The sequence below is a fragment of the Pituophis catenifer genome, unplaced genomic scaffold (assembly GCF_029215685.1).
Source record: "Pituophis catenifer annectens isolate HBS135680 unplaced genomic scaffold, rPitCat1.0.hap2 SCAF_2, whole genome shotgun sequence".
NCBI classification, from domain to species: Eukaryota; Metazoa; Chordata; class Lepidosauria; order Squamata; family Colubridae; genus Pituophis; species Pituophis catenifer.
The window spans coordinates 120,557,774-120,571,927 of record NW_027256882.1 but is presented as its reverse complement, the minus strand read 5'-3'; the positions used below and the strand labels follow the sequence as shown (position 1 = coordinate 120,571,927).

The window sequence follows — 14,154 nt, the reverse complement described above, 5'->3', positions numbered from 1 at the left end:
CAATGAAGCAGTATTGAAGCTACTATACAACACAGAATAATATCATTTTAACTAACATGGCTTAGTAAAGAACTATGAGTGGTGATAAAAAGTCAGAAAAGAAAAATTATCAAGAAACTAAGCAATATAGTATTCCTAAATTGTTTGGATGGTCAAAGTAATACCTTCAACAATATGATGTCAATTTCTGAATATTTCATGCCCTTCACCAAAATAGGAATCAATCTGTTAAAAGAAAATGAGATAGATTAGTTTATCAGGTGAAAATTTGATTCAGAACAATACGGATAACAGCAGCTTTGACAAATAGGAATGAAAATGTATGATTTGCATTTCAATAGCATCTTGAGAGTTCAAAAACATTTGCACTATTTTTAAAGGCAAGATATCATAGCTTCTGTTGTTAGGCAAGCAACTACAGCATGTCACAGTAAATTATAAAGTCCATTCAGATTTGGGTTGATTAAAAAAGTGATAAATATTCTAGAACACTGGTTCTCAACCATTTCTTCACCATGGACCCTTTCAATGATCATGGTGCACAAACCTTCTGTTAAGAAAGGATACAATAGTGGAATCATCTGCAAACTTTCACAATGTAAATATCAATCACTTACTACATGAAAACAAAGTTCATGGATCAAAAGTAGACTGGCACTACAGCCACTATTAAATTACTCACTGTACTAGAGGTGAAGACAACACCTCTTTGCAGATGGGTTGCTCAGCCAATGTCAGCCAGAATTCACATGCTTCCAATGCCACATTTTCATCACTGTCCTGAGTCCTCTCAAGCATATACTGTAACAGACAAAACCACGTGACATAAAAGCTTTGATTCAAGAAACCATTTTTTGCTTTGTGTTTGCTGCAAAAAGCAGTAAACGTACTCCTTGACTTACAACACCTCATTTAGTGGTGTTCTTAAATTCTTAAATATTTTCTTTAAAAACCCTCCAACATTCATTATGATTATACTACTATTATTTAATGACTTGTAAAATTAATTAATTTCTCCTGTTGTAGAATTAAGAGTTGTACTTGAAGTTTTGTGGGTTTTAATTTTGAAGGCTTTTGGGGAGGAAAGAAAACAAAGGTTGGAAGTAAATAATTTTTATTTTTGAATAGAGAATACAGATAGTCCTCAACTTGCAACATTTCACTTAGTGACAGTTTGAAGTTATAACCACACTAAAAAAACTGCCTTATGACTGTTTTTCACACTTACAACTGTTGCAGCATTCCCATGATCAGGTGACCAAAATTCAGATGCTTGGCAGCTGACTCATATTTATGAGTGTTCTAGGGTCAGAATCTTTTGTAACCTTCCAACATGCAAAGTCAAACGGGGAAGCCAGATTCACTTAACAACCGTGTACTAACTTAACAGTTGCAGCAGTTCACTTAACAACTGTGGCAAGAAAGGTCGAAAATGGGGAAAAACTCACTTAACAAATGGCTCACTTAGCAGAAGAACTTTTGGGCTCAATTATGATTGTAAATTGAGGACTACCTGTATTTGGCAGTGACCTGATATGTATTTGCTTGTGACTTGTAGCATAAGTAAGTGAGAACGAACATTTCAGTAGACCTATATAAGTGGCTATTACACATTATCCCTTTTTCGTCTTTGTTCCCCCAAAAACTGGTGAATAAATATCAACTTCTAGAATGTTGCACAGTGTAGACAAAATTTTAGACTGGATGGTGCACATGTTTTTTGTATTTTTGTTCATTCAGTTTCTTTGGTAATCATCGTAAACTTTATATTTGATAAACATCAACAGGGTGAATAGTTGTTGGGTATCAATAAATGCTGCTTGTCATTCAAAATCTTGTAGCATGTCACTTCTGACATGCATGTGGTAGGTTTGCTATCATTGGTTTAGAGGGACCAACTTTTCAAAGCAAGAGTACTTACTTGGATGATACTATGCATGTGAGGGATCAGTCGGTCAATTCGCACTTCTAGCAGCATTACTAATGCTCTACAAACGTTCTTTCGAACCTCAGGATCTTCATCTACTGCCAAGGCAAATAAGTGCTGCCAAGAATGGGGAAAAATTATTTTAAGACATGAATCCAATGCCATCTTCAACAACTGGACAAATACTTGGATCTTCGAGAACTGTTGCAGCCTAGAGAGAATATCTTCTTTCCTATGCAGAAAAAAACTACAATCTGTGTTCTTTGTCAATAATACAGAAATGCATTTATTTCGCATGCAACTCAAGCCAAGTGCAAGTAGTATTTCTAACAAATGAACACATGGTGACAATGAAGTTAGTAAAGCAAAAACAAGCGTATACAGAAAGAAAACAGAAAAGCTTCAGGTTTACTGTTGGTTGTACACTCTATGAATATTCAACTTTTTCACAGACAGTCTGCATATTTTCAAGTACAGAGGTGGCACAAGACAACAAAACAGTGACCTCAGTATGCATAGCTGAGGCCATATTATATTTATCTAAATTTAGGGAAAGGAATATGTTGGTATTAAGAACCAAATATCTTTCTCTCTGTACTGGACAGTGTTTTCTAAGGTTGTCTCTGTCCATGGATATGTAACTGCAGTAAAAAAAAATTACTAAAACATAGAAAGCTAAGGATGCAAATGTTGACATCCTTATCTTCCTTTAAGAAATCATATTAAGCACTAGACAAAAAAAAAAAGACCTGATACTCCCTATAGTTACAGTAGTAGACAAATATAATAATCACATAAGAAAATCTGATCATATGTTGCAAGGTTAAAGAATTGTTAATTCAATGACAAACTTTGTGCTGAAGAATTTTAGCATTTCTTAAAATTTCAAGGCCTTCTCATCTACACATAAGCCAGTAAATAAATTTCCCTCCAAAAATTCCACAGCTTCTCCCCACCATTGTTCAGATACGGAAAACATTTGATATGTTTCCAGTTTCAGGATACTTGATCCAAAAACTATAATAATCAGAAAGAAAACCTCTGGAAGATGTTCACAGACTTCTTTTTATTTAAGATGAAGTGATTTCTCCTTAATTAAAGAAGAGAATTTACCTGGATGTGGGAAAACTCACAAAGTCAGAGCTGCAAGTTTCCCCTCCCATCTATAAAGTGTTATGTTATAATGATATTACAAGGAGATTTTTGCCTTAATTTTAAGGATGCATTTTTAATTTTTAGAAGTCTATAAAGTCTATCAGAAAGTTATCAGTTTATTATAGTTGCTCACCAAAGTTACACAGGAAGTGCTGCAAGTTGGAAGGAATCTGGGAGTTGGAGAAAAGGGATTTGGGAATTACCCAACTGTACTTTAAAATTATAATACTAATGAGTCCATAGAACACCTAATATATAAGTGGACTTTAAAACCTGAACCTTCAAAACAACCGTTGGCCTAGGCTAATTCCTCTCACCTCGATAAATGTATCTATGTTATCCATCAAGGCCTGGGCCCTCTCCATGATGAACTGGTTGACACAAGCAATAGCATGCGACCTAAGGAACAGAAAACAACAGCTTTAAAAATATTTGGTTTAGCCTTTGCTATTGACTTCAGTAATTTACTAACAACATGGTATAAACTCAAGTTCTGGACAACCAATAATTTGTTCTAAAAATAGATCAGACTTAACAAAACAATTTTCTTTGCTTATTTATACAGGTAGTTCTCGACTTATGGCCAAAATTGATCCCAATTTTTCCGTTGCTAAACGAGACATTTGTTAAGTGACTTTTGCCCCATTTTACAACCTTTCTTGTCACAGTTATTAAGTGAATCATTGCAACTGTTAGGTAACATGGTTGTTAAGTGAATCTGGCTTCCCCATTGACTTTGCTTCTCAGAAGTTTGCAAAAAGTGATTAAGTGACCCTGGGACACTGAAACCATCATAAATATGAGTCAGTTGCCAAGCATCTGAATTTTGATCACATGACTATGGGATGCTACAAAGTTGTAAATGTGAAAAACAGTCATAAGGCACTTTTTTCAGTGCTGTTGTAACTTCGACCAGTCACTAAATGAAATGTTGCAAGTTGAGGACTACTGGTATTTTCTATTCAAAAATGAAATTATTTACTTATAACCTTTTGTTCTCTTTCCTCCCCCAAGCCTTCAAAATTAAAACCTACAAACAAATATTCCTTCAAGTACAACTCTAATACTACAACAGGAGAGCTTACTCTAATTAATTTTACAAGTCATTAAATAATAGTAGTATAATCATAATGAATGTTGGAGGGTTTTTAAAAGAAAGTATTCCATCTTAAATAAAACGGTTTCCATACTTTGCCGCTCTCATACAATGTGAAATAAGAAATAGATCTAACTTTAAGAAACTTAGCAAAATTTTATTAAGATCTGAACATTCGCTAAGTATTAAATTTCTATTTCCAATGAAGCCAAACACAACTGAGTTTGCTTATTGCACAAAGTCCTCATACAATTTATTTAATTGTTGCTTCGCATATAACATTGGTTTTGATTTATTCAGTAAAATATGTTTAAACAATTTTGAAGCACGATGTGCAAAACTATGATCATATAATTTTACAACAATGGATGCTTGTTTCCCAGCAGTCACCTTCAGAGGAAGGAACCATGCTTGTCAATGCCCACTGCATTTGATGGGAAAAAAAACAACAAGGTTGGTGGAAGGAAACTATAGTATTTTAGTGCAGTGCTCATTTGTAATGTAATCCTAAGAACTAAGGATCAGTTTGTAATTTATTTATTATTTATTAGTTCAATTTATATGAATTGTATTTTTATTTTATTATTTTATTAATACACTATTTTAATAATAGTAAATTTAATATACTATTAAAACAATTAACAGTAAAACTGATTACCAAAGCAGTAATTTGATTGATTCTATTAAAGCCTAACACGATAGAAAATATATTTTTACATTACTAAAATGGTAACTATGTTACAAGGATAGTTCCAAAGATTAAAATATGTCACTATATAACAATAAATGTTCTTCTTCACACTTGGCACTCTGTAGGGAACATTCAGAGAAGAATCTTGCTTATGGAAGCCTGAACATGACAAGCAGCATTTTCTAACAACTTTGCTTTTCTGTTTATGTAATCAAGGGGCCTAATCTGAAAACTGCCATTACGAACATTTTCTTAAATTGAAAACTGTATTCCAAGCAATTCAGGATGCAAAACCCAATGGTCACATATCTATTATTGTTTATTAATAATTTACTCTATCGCCTGTCATGTGTAAACTAGACACATAGAATTAATGGTGGTTTCTAGTTAGTTCCATTACTTGTAAAGAAAGAAAGAAAAATCCCATCACGAAGGAGGGGACTGCTGCCATTTATACTACACATTTATTTCCTGATTTATTTCAACCAGGACTTTTGGCTTAGTTTCATGAGTTTATGAAGCTTCTATCTAGATTCACCTATTACACTAAACTATCAAATGTTTTGTCTTTTCTTTTTAATATGACTTGGTCACTGTGCTTTACAAAATTATTGTTAAGGATTAACATCATGTGAACTTAGACAATTGTGGTTGAATTACCCACAAGTATGGTTAATTATTGTAATGGGTGGACCTTGACTGTCAGCACTCTCGATTGCTAAGAAAACTGAGAATTGGAAATCAACCCAATCAGAGATTCCAAAGATCAGTAAGACTAGTTTAGATACCCAGGCTATTTGCCAAACCTACTACTAATTTTGTGACAGAATTTTTTTTTGAAATTAGATAGCAATACAATTTTGGTTTATTCAATCAAAAAGCAGTAAATATATTACAAAAAGCTTTAATTACTATCATTAATTTTAATCTGAAATGGCACATTCCACTAAATGTTTCATTGATGTTAGAACAGATACATGCCTAATTTTGGGGCTGCAATGCTTGAAGAACTGAAGGAACTTTGGGATCATGACATTAAGAGGCCGGTTGAGAGCATCGCTGTCCAAGAGTTCAGCAGAATCTTCACAGATCTTCTGTAAGGCACCAAATGCCCCCTATAGAGCATTGTAACATTTAGTAACAAATATATGGAGATGAAAAACAGGCAAAGAGCACCTAAAATTCATTTGAATGCCTGCAGCTTGGCTCTGCTCCTCAAATTGCTTTTCTAACATGAGCGGTATTCACTGTGTGCCAGAAAAAAGAGACAAGCTGCCAATTTGAAGGAACGTGTTGTCCTCTTACTCAGAGCCAGACTTCCTACGCAACAACCTGATTATGTGCCATTCTAGTGGCTAAATAGCTAAAGAGATTGCAGGAGTACCAATTGGATTGTTATTTTTTAAAAACTGGGAGCACTTCGATATATTCTTAGAATATCCATATTTCCAAGATGCAAATGTTTAACCTGAAATTTTTTTAGAGTACCAGTTGGACATGATACTGCCCAACTCTCTCTTTTTATACACCTCCCATTTTAACTATGAAGTTTTAGGATGATGAAAAATTGCACAATAAAACAAGATACAGGTAGTCCTCAAATTACAGCCACAATGGAATTCTGAATTTCAGTCATAGATTATTCAGACAGTAAACCAAGGCAGATGTGACTGTAACAACTCTTTTTAGGATGGTCATAAAGTGAACTGTGTTGTCATTAAGCCAATCTATACTTCTGAATGGGAGAGGTTTTTACTAGAAAGAGCAAAAAAAAAAGTGCAGTCATGTGACTGCAGGGTGCTGCAACCAGTTGTAAATGCAGATCAGTGCCAAGCTCCCACAATGCAATCACGTGATGTGGGGTAGCGGGTGAGGCAGCTGTCGTAACTTTGAGGATGGGTTGGTTGAACAGTTATTGACCAACTGGTTGTAAGTCAAGGACTACCTGTACTACCTGCATCACATTGTGTAAAGCAAGAACACATTTCTGAAATATGACATTGCATCTTCAAAAAATTGTGAACACCATCTAATACCAGCTAGGCTTTTTAAAATATTCAATTAACTTCATAAATCCTGAAAACACCAATATTTTATCTTATCCTATGTTATCTATCTTAGAGGGGCACAAACACCAAGCAATTAAGACGCTGGGCTTGTGGACAGCAAGGTTGGTATTCGAGACACAAGTCATGTAACAGGATGACCTTCTGTTACTGGCCCCAGCTCCTGCTAGCCTAACAGTTTGAAAACATGCAAATGCAAGTAGATAAATAGTTACCATTTTGGTGGGAAAGTAACAGTGTTGTGTACACCTTGAGCATATAATTATTCTGGCCACATGACCATGGAAATGTCTTCAGACAACATTGGCTCTTTGGCTGTGAATCAGAAATGAGCACCGCCCTCTAGAGTCAGACACGAGTGGGAGGGGAAGGTTTGTCTAATTTTAAAACTGTCATCTCCCTCACAGAGGGACTCTGATGTTTACTGATCAGAAAGAGTAAACTCACAATAGTCGATTACTGAGAAGACATAGGATTCCAATGAACAGGAAGTGACTAAATTAGAAGTTCAATATATTAATATACTATACCTAGAAATAACTGAAAAATCCTTAACACACTAAATAAAATATGGCCTCTGGCATCACTTACACTAGCTTTCTTAGGAAAATTTCAATGCCAAATCTATACACTCTATAGCCGCAGTTAAGACCATCTTGCTGGCTCAAGCCATCAATTAATTCTATGCAGTTGCCAGACTCACTTCACATGTGTTGTAATCTTCAGAATTAAGTAAATTGCAGAGTTGGGGCAGAAGCTCTGGCCACATCTGCAATTCTCCTTTGGAAGCAATTGTTGTTATAAGAATACCTGCCAAAAGAAACAACAAACTATAAGATCACCTCACAAGCCAATTTCTCATATAAGAACTTTGATTTTATGTTTGCAATAAAAAATGAATTTTCTACTTAAGACCCAACATGTTTGTTACCTATTATTCACTGGAGCTGAGAGCTGTTGGTTCCCCAGCTAATCTAACAGAAAACATGCTAAGACTCTGAAAGCCACTGAGACATATTAGGAGGAACTATTATTTATACGTAACAAAAACAAAGTGCGCAAATCCTTTATGCTACATGTTAACTTTTGGAGAGCCACAATTGGAGTAAATGAAACTTTTATATATTTTTTGCCCTTAAAGAGATACTCTATACCAGTGGTCACCAACTGGTGGTCTGTAGACCACTGGTGGTCCGCGAGAAAATTTTGGTGGTCCGCAGAACAATTATTTGCATTTTTTATATTGCACTAAATCAGGGGTCCTCAAACTTGGCCCCTGGGACGGATACATACAATGAATGTTTGTGTTGCTGCAGAGAGTCTCCCCCTTTGAGGTCTTTTTGTGCCGGTCAGACGGGGATAGAAATTCCAACTTGGGGTCTGCTTCAGCCTCCTGGTGCGGGGCTTTTGGCAAAGGCTGGAGGGAAGTGCTGCTGGTGGCGAAGAGCCAGAAGGCCTTGTTCCAGTGGGACTGCATCATGGCCTGGAACTGGCTGACCATCTCAGACCGCTGAGCCTCCATCTGCCAGTACCTGGCCTTGCACTCCTGCAGGTCTTCCCTTTGCTTGGAAAGCCTATGCTTGTAGTCCTCAATGAGGTGCTTCTGCTGAGCCTCCTTCTCGGTCAGATCCAATTTGAACTGAGCCAGCTGTTTTGTCAACTCTTTCTCATGGTGGCTGCTTAGCTACAACAACTGCTTCCTGTTGGGGCCCTAAGGAGCCCGGGCAGGCAGGCAGGCAGGAGGGGAGGGGCGAGTAGAGGCTGGCAAGGCACCCCTCAATGTGAGTGACATCGAGTTGGCTACACCTACCCAGTCACATGACCACCTAGCCATGCCCACCCAGCTGGTCATTAGGCAGATCGTTTTAGTGGTCTGTGAGATTTAAAATTATGAAGTTAGTGATCCGAGGTCCGAAAGGTTGGTGACCCCTGCTCTATACTATGACTAAGGTCTATACAACAAATCCCATTTACACAGTCCACTTGCTTCATGTCTGATAAGCCCTGTCACCTACTTTTTACAACTCTTCCTATACACAGAGGGAGGTAAACAAGTTCCAATTTGCACAGTTAGCTGACAATTACAAGTTAAAGCAGCACCTTATTAAATAATTCTGCTTCTAATTAAAACACTTTCACAGCACTAATTTAGAAGAAGACATTGTATAACCCTTCCTTCCTAATAACAAGCAGCTCTTCAGAAATAATGTTTAAAAGAAGGCTGGGAGTATACAGGAGAGAGAAAGTAGCATCTATCTGAAACCCTTCAAAGTATCTATGTCTCTATTGGTATGCATAGCTGTTATTTGCAGTTTCAATACAATCCTGGAAAAAAACCCACTGCTGCTGCACAGAGTTGCAGACAGATACTATTTTCACATTCCAATATGCTCCAGAGCTCATTTCAGACCCAAAACACTGCACAGATTAATTGTAGTTAGTAATTCATCCTCAGCTTTTTACTGTTACTCACCAATTGTAGCTCTTATAAGAGAAGAAGCATCCCCTATGTTATTAAGACACTCTTGCTTAATAAATTCAGCAACAGGCTGAGGAAAACTCTGGTAGTGAGCTTTCACATTGTTCTTCAGGATCAAGCCACTCAGAGAACGGGTAGGTTCATCTGTTTTAAAGAGATCAGTTGGATTAGAACTAAATTTTATGAGATTACATTACATAAAATTACTGAGACATTTTATATAATAACATGTAAAAAAACAGAAATAAAAGTGATGTGAATAAGGACACAAAAAATTGGATTCAACAATTGGCTGACTGTCATGCAACGAAGTTATGTATACTAAAAAAGTAATGCAGCCTATGTATGCATATGCATTTTATTACCTTACTTGTGAATGTCTTAAACACATCCATAGGATTATGCATCTATAATTTTCTCATATATTTTGGACTGCAAAACTATGTTTAGACTCTAACATCTGATCCTGCTAATAAACTGGAGAAAGTTCATAAACCAAGCTATGTTGAAAAAGGTCACAGTCTGATCTCCCATTCAGCCAACAAATTTAGCAGCATGATTGTATTTTGGCTCTACAAATGCAATTTAGCATTTATGTACTTCCTTGTGTCTTATGTAATATATATAGTTCTAGATTTTAAGAAATTTGACAGTACCATTGTAGATGTACTGAGCTAGATTATATCAATTTCTATTCATGTTTTTCATGTTGTATTTATTCTCCTATAATTCAGAGCAGTGCTAAAGATCATAGTATTTCAATTAAAATTTTAAAAATCAAGATGCATGGATTATTCAACAGTATTTTTTTTTAGTTTCAGTGTACCAAAGTATTATAATTGATGGGGTAAACACTACTGCCTCGATACCAAAAATACAAACTTAAAGAGTTAATAATATTAGCCTTTTAGTAGTTTAAATTTTGTTAAAAAAGATCGTAAGGGTGGGTGACCGTAAGGGCTATATGAACCCTAGCTTTCACAAAATAAAAGAGATCATTTTAATATACCAATAAATCTAGTGTGTAGAATTAAATGATTCTTTGTTCCTAAGTCATCCAACAAAACTTCCAAAAGCTTCAGGGAAAAAAAAGGTTAAAATATAATTATTACAGTTATTTCACTCAGGAGTCTCATTAGTTTCTAGTACAAACATTGGCTTATTACAAATTATTGTAAAGATCCAAACAACTTCAATCCTTTTGGTATACTTAAAAATCAGGACATTACAGACCTTTGGTCATCAGTCATAGAACACCTTTATCTATAGGATCTCTTGCGAGTTAATTTATGTGTTTACAATGGGCTTGTCATATTCTTTCATTGGAACTCTTCCAAAAGCTCAGCCTATTAACCCTTGCTCTACCATTTTGAAGGGGGAGCATAGCTCCAATGGAGCAGCATTAAACAAAACAAAGGAAGCTAGAGTTTTTGATTCCTGAAATCCTCCTTTGCTTTCTAAGACATATAGAGCACCAAATTATCAGTCACACATCAAAAGGGAAATCTCCTTTAATCTGTTAAATCAGGCAGTTTTCCAACATTACTCAGAAGCTAAACATGCCATGTCGCTTAAGTCAAAATCTAATTTTCCCAATATACTAATGGCTAATTAATTTAAGCAGACATTATAAATTAGATGTATTATACAGATAATGCATAGCTTTTTTAAAATTTGTGTTGTAATAGATTTAATAGACATACCCTCAGATTTCAGTCGTGTCAGAACAAATATCAAATAATTATTGAAATCAGGGAACTGGTTGAGCTGTTTCAGTTTCTGTAGCATTAGTTAAGAATTCATTCTTAATATGTTCTAACTAAAAGTCTCCAAAAGCCCTCTTTTTTCTAGCCACAATAAGACCATATTGTCCTACGACAGCAGCTTTTTGCCACCTGGTGTTTGCCAGATATGCTGAAATGCAAGAACCAAAATCCCGCAGCCAGCCCATTACAAAAGACTACAACAAGAATAAGAAGCTGCCAGAAGAACTGCTTTCAGGTTTGTTTTCTCCTAGCACTGTTTTAGAGTAGGAGTTTGTGATATCCTCCAGTGACCTAGATTATAAATCCAATCAATATTAATGCTGGTCCAGAAATATGGGAATTGCATCCCCAAATATCTGGAAAAGTAGTATGTTGGGAAAGTTGTTAATAAACTGTTTATTAGTAATTACAGGTAGTCCTCGACTTACAACCACAACTGAGTCCCAAACCAATGGAGGTTAGCAACCTCCATTGCTAACCAAAGCAGTAATTAAGTGAGTTTTGCTCCATTTTATTACCTTTTTTGACACAATTGTTAAGGGAATCACTGCAGTTAAGTGAATCATGCAGCTGAGTTTGCTTGTCAGAAGCCAACTGGGAAGGTTACAAATGGTGATCACATGACCCCAGGATAGTGTAACTGTCATACATACATATCAGTTGCCAAGTGCCCAAATTTTGATCACATGATCATGGGGATGCTATAACGGTCATACGTGGGGAAAAACGGTCATAGATAACTTTTTTCAGTGCCATTGTAACTTTGAACAGTCACTAAATGAATGGTGACAAGTCGAGGATTACCTGTATTACCCAATGTGACATATCATTTTTCTCCCTCTATTCTTTAGCTTCATTGCAAATGAGAACTGCATTTTGTTTTCTTTTTAAATCTCAAGCAATGCTGTAGCAATGCAAATTATTTCAAGGATACATCTTGCACAATACGCTGGGTTGCTGTGTTTGGAGACTGGGAATCTTTGAGCAACTGAAGAACTTGTTGGAGGCCCTGTTCATCTGGCTGCCAGTCCATGATGGAAAACTGCCTATCTGTAGTTAGAAAAATTATTAAAACATAAATTAAAAGTAGTTATACACATACAAGCAAAGCTAACAGCAAAATTCCTTAAGAATGCAACCTGGACATTAATCTACATGCAAAATTATATGGCTACACATATTTGATATCATTGCTTTATAAACCAGACTTAGGAAATCCACACAAACTTTACTACATTCCAGCCTAACATATATTCAGGAAAGAAAGGATGAAATGTAAATCCAAGATTTTGCTTATGAGGGCTTAAAAATGCATTGTATTAATAAAAAAAAGTGATAAATTTAATTCCATATTTCTGTGGCATAGGATATGTTGAAGATCAGCCAGAGTTTCTCAGATGGAATGATGGCATATTTCACCAACAAAGTACCATACTTTTATGCAATATAATACTCTACATGAACTTTATAAATAAAATTGCTACGATTTCCTATGAAAACAGAAGAATATACAAGACAGAATAAATGAAATCTAGTAGGAACTTTTATCTGCAATATCTAAGACAATTTTTTTTCAAAGGAAAAACAATTAGAGGCTACTAGAAAAATATGAGGCACCACACTGAAACTCTACTTATGACTCAGCACACAACATTTAGTCATGGTGGGGCAGAGGGGGTAGGGAACTATTTGCTTCCATGTTTTCCCATATAGAGAGATCTGGTAGGGAAGGAGGATTTATACTGAAATAAATTGAAAAATAAATTACATGAAGACAGCAAAGGAAATTAATGCAGAGGATGATATGGGATGAAGAGAAGAAGCCAGATGCCTTAATTTACCATCTTTCAAAAATAGTACATTAAAAATTAAAAAGCTGTAAATTCTTCAAACTCAGCAACTTATTTGACTGCTCCCTCTCCTCCAGCTTCACTTTCAGACCTTTAGCTAAAACTCTTGGTAGAACTGATTCCTCATCCCAATATACTTATATGACCAGTTTTGCCATGAAATGTAATAGATTTTTCAAATCTTTCAGTCTGTTTGAGCACATGAACTCATACATGTCAAATGCTCCTTTGTTACAGGCAATCCATTTATCTCTCATAAAGTGGTCCAATTATTTCCAAGCTGTGATATTTTGTATGGGGGGGGAACCTTTAATGACGTTTAGTTATACGTATTTGTGGGATTTTTAAATATACCCAATATCCTATGATAGAGGACCAAACAAAACTATAACTTCTAGATCTGTTTGTATTTCTCTTTACATTTCAATCAAGACTGAATGCTTTTATTATAGAAATTAATCCATGGGACCTGCTCTTCCTCCTTTAAAAGCCATCCCCTCTTCTATTGTTTTTTAAGCTTTTTATGCCATATGTTCCAAAACACCCATTTTTTAAAAAGATCATATTACCATGACCTAATGCAAGGAAACTTATTACTTTTGGATTGAATTGCACCACGATACTGTGTTGTTAAAAGAATTACAATAAAACCCAGGGTATTATTGGAGACAGGCACTCAAGGATAAGCTATTTATAAAGCCCCAAGAACAAAAAATACAAGAGAAACATTGCTATGAAAAAAAAAATCGGTATATTGAATCCTCAATTCTCAAGAAATATATAGAAGAATCAAGAGTTGCTAATAGCAGACATTTGTACTCGTCAATTGGCAAATATATCCCGATAATTTTAAACAGTAACGAAAGAAAAAAAAAAGGTTGTATTCCTTCTAATGTAAGCATCTTATAAAATCAAGCATAAATGCTTGAAAGGAGATCATAAACAGAAAAATAAAGCCATTCTACCATTCTGTAGCAGTTATTTTGATGGGGGGAGGAGGGGAGGGGAGAGGACACGGACTAAATCCATTGAAAAACTCAGTGCACACCGGACAGAACCCAGGAAATCCTTTTATTCCACGATCCCGCCAGGCAACCATCAGCAACAATTCAACGGGGCCTCCA

At 35.6% G+C, this 14,154-nt stretch overlaps 1 protein-coding gene across 3 annotated transcripts in view; it reads right to left on the bottom strand.

Moving 5' to 3' along the window:
- TNPO2 (transportin 2) overlaps positions 1 to 14,154 on the bottom strand; it is a 29,424-nt gene that overhangs the window by 14,392 nt on the left and 878 nt on the right. For 2 of the 3 annotated variants that reach the window (XM_070937389.1, XM_070937387.1), the window contains exons 2-10: positions 12,115 to 12,230; positions 11,118 to 11,193; positions 9,409 to 9,558; positions 7,639 to 7,745; positions 5,851 to 5,984; positions 3,400 to 3,481; positions 1,922 to 2,044; positions 683 to 801; positions 165 to 225 (exon numbers count right to left, since the gene is read on the bottom strand). In XM_070937389.1, the coding sequence (XP_070793490.1) occupies positions 165 to 225; positions 683 to 801; positions 1,922 to 2,044; positions 3,400 to 3,481; positions 5,851 to 5,984; positions 7,639 to 7,745; positions 9,409 to 9,558; positions 11,118 to 11,193; positions 12,115 to 12,213 (951 nt within the window). In that variant the 5' untranslated portion in view covers positions 12,214 to 12,230. Of the gene's footprint in view, positions 1 to 164; positions 226 to 682; positions 802 to 1,921; positions 2,045 to 3,215; positions 3,253 to 3,399; positions 3,482 to 5,850; positions 5,985 to 7,638; positions 7,746 to 9,408; positions 9,559 to 11,117; positions 11,194 to 12,114; positions 12,231 to 14,154 lie in introns of those variants that run through there. The other variant, XM_070937390.1, reaches the window with a different exon arrangement.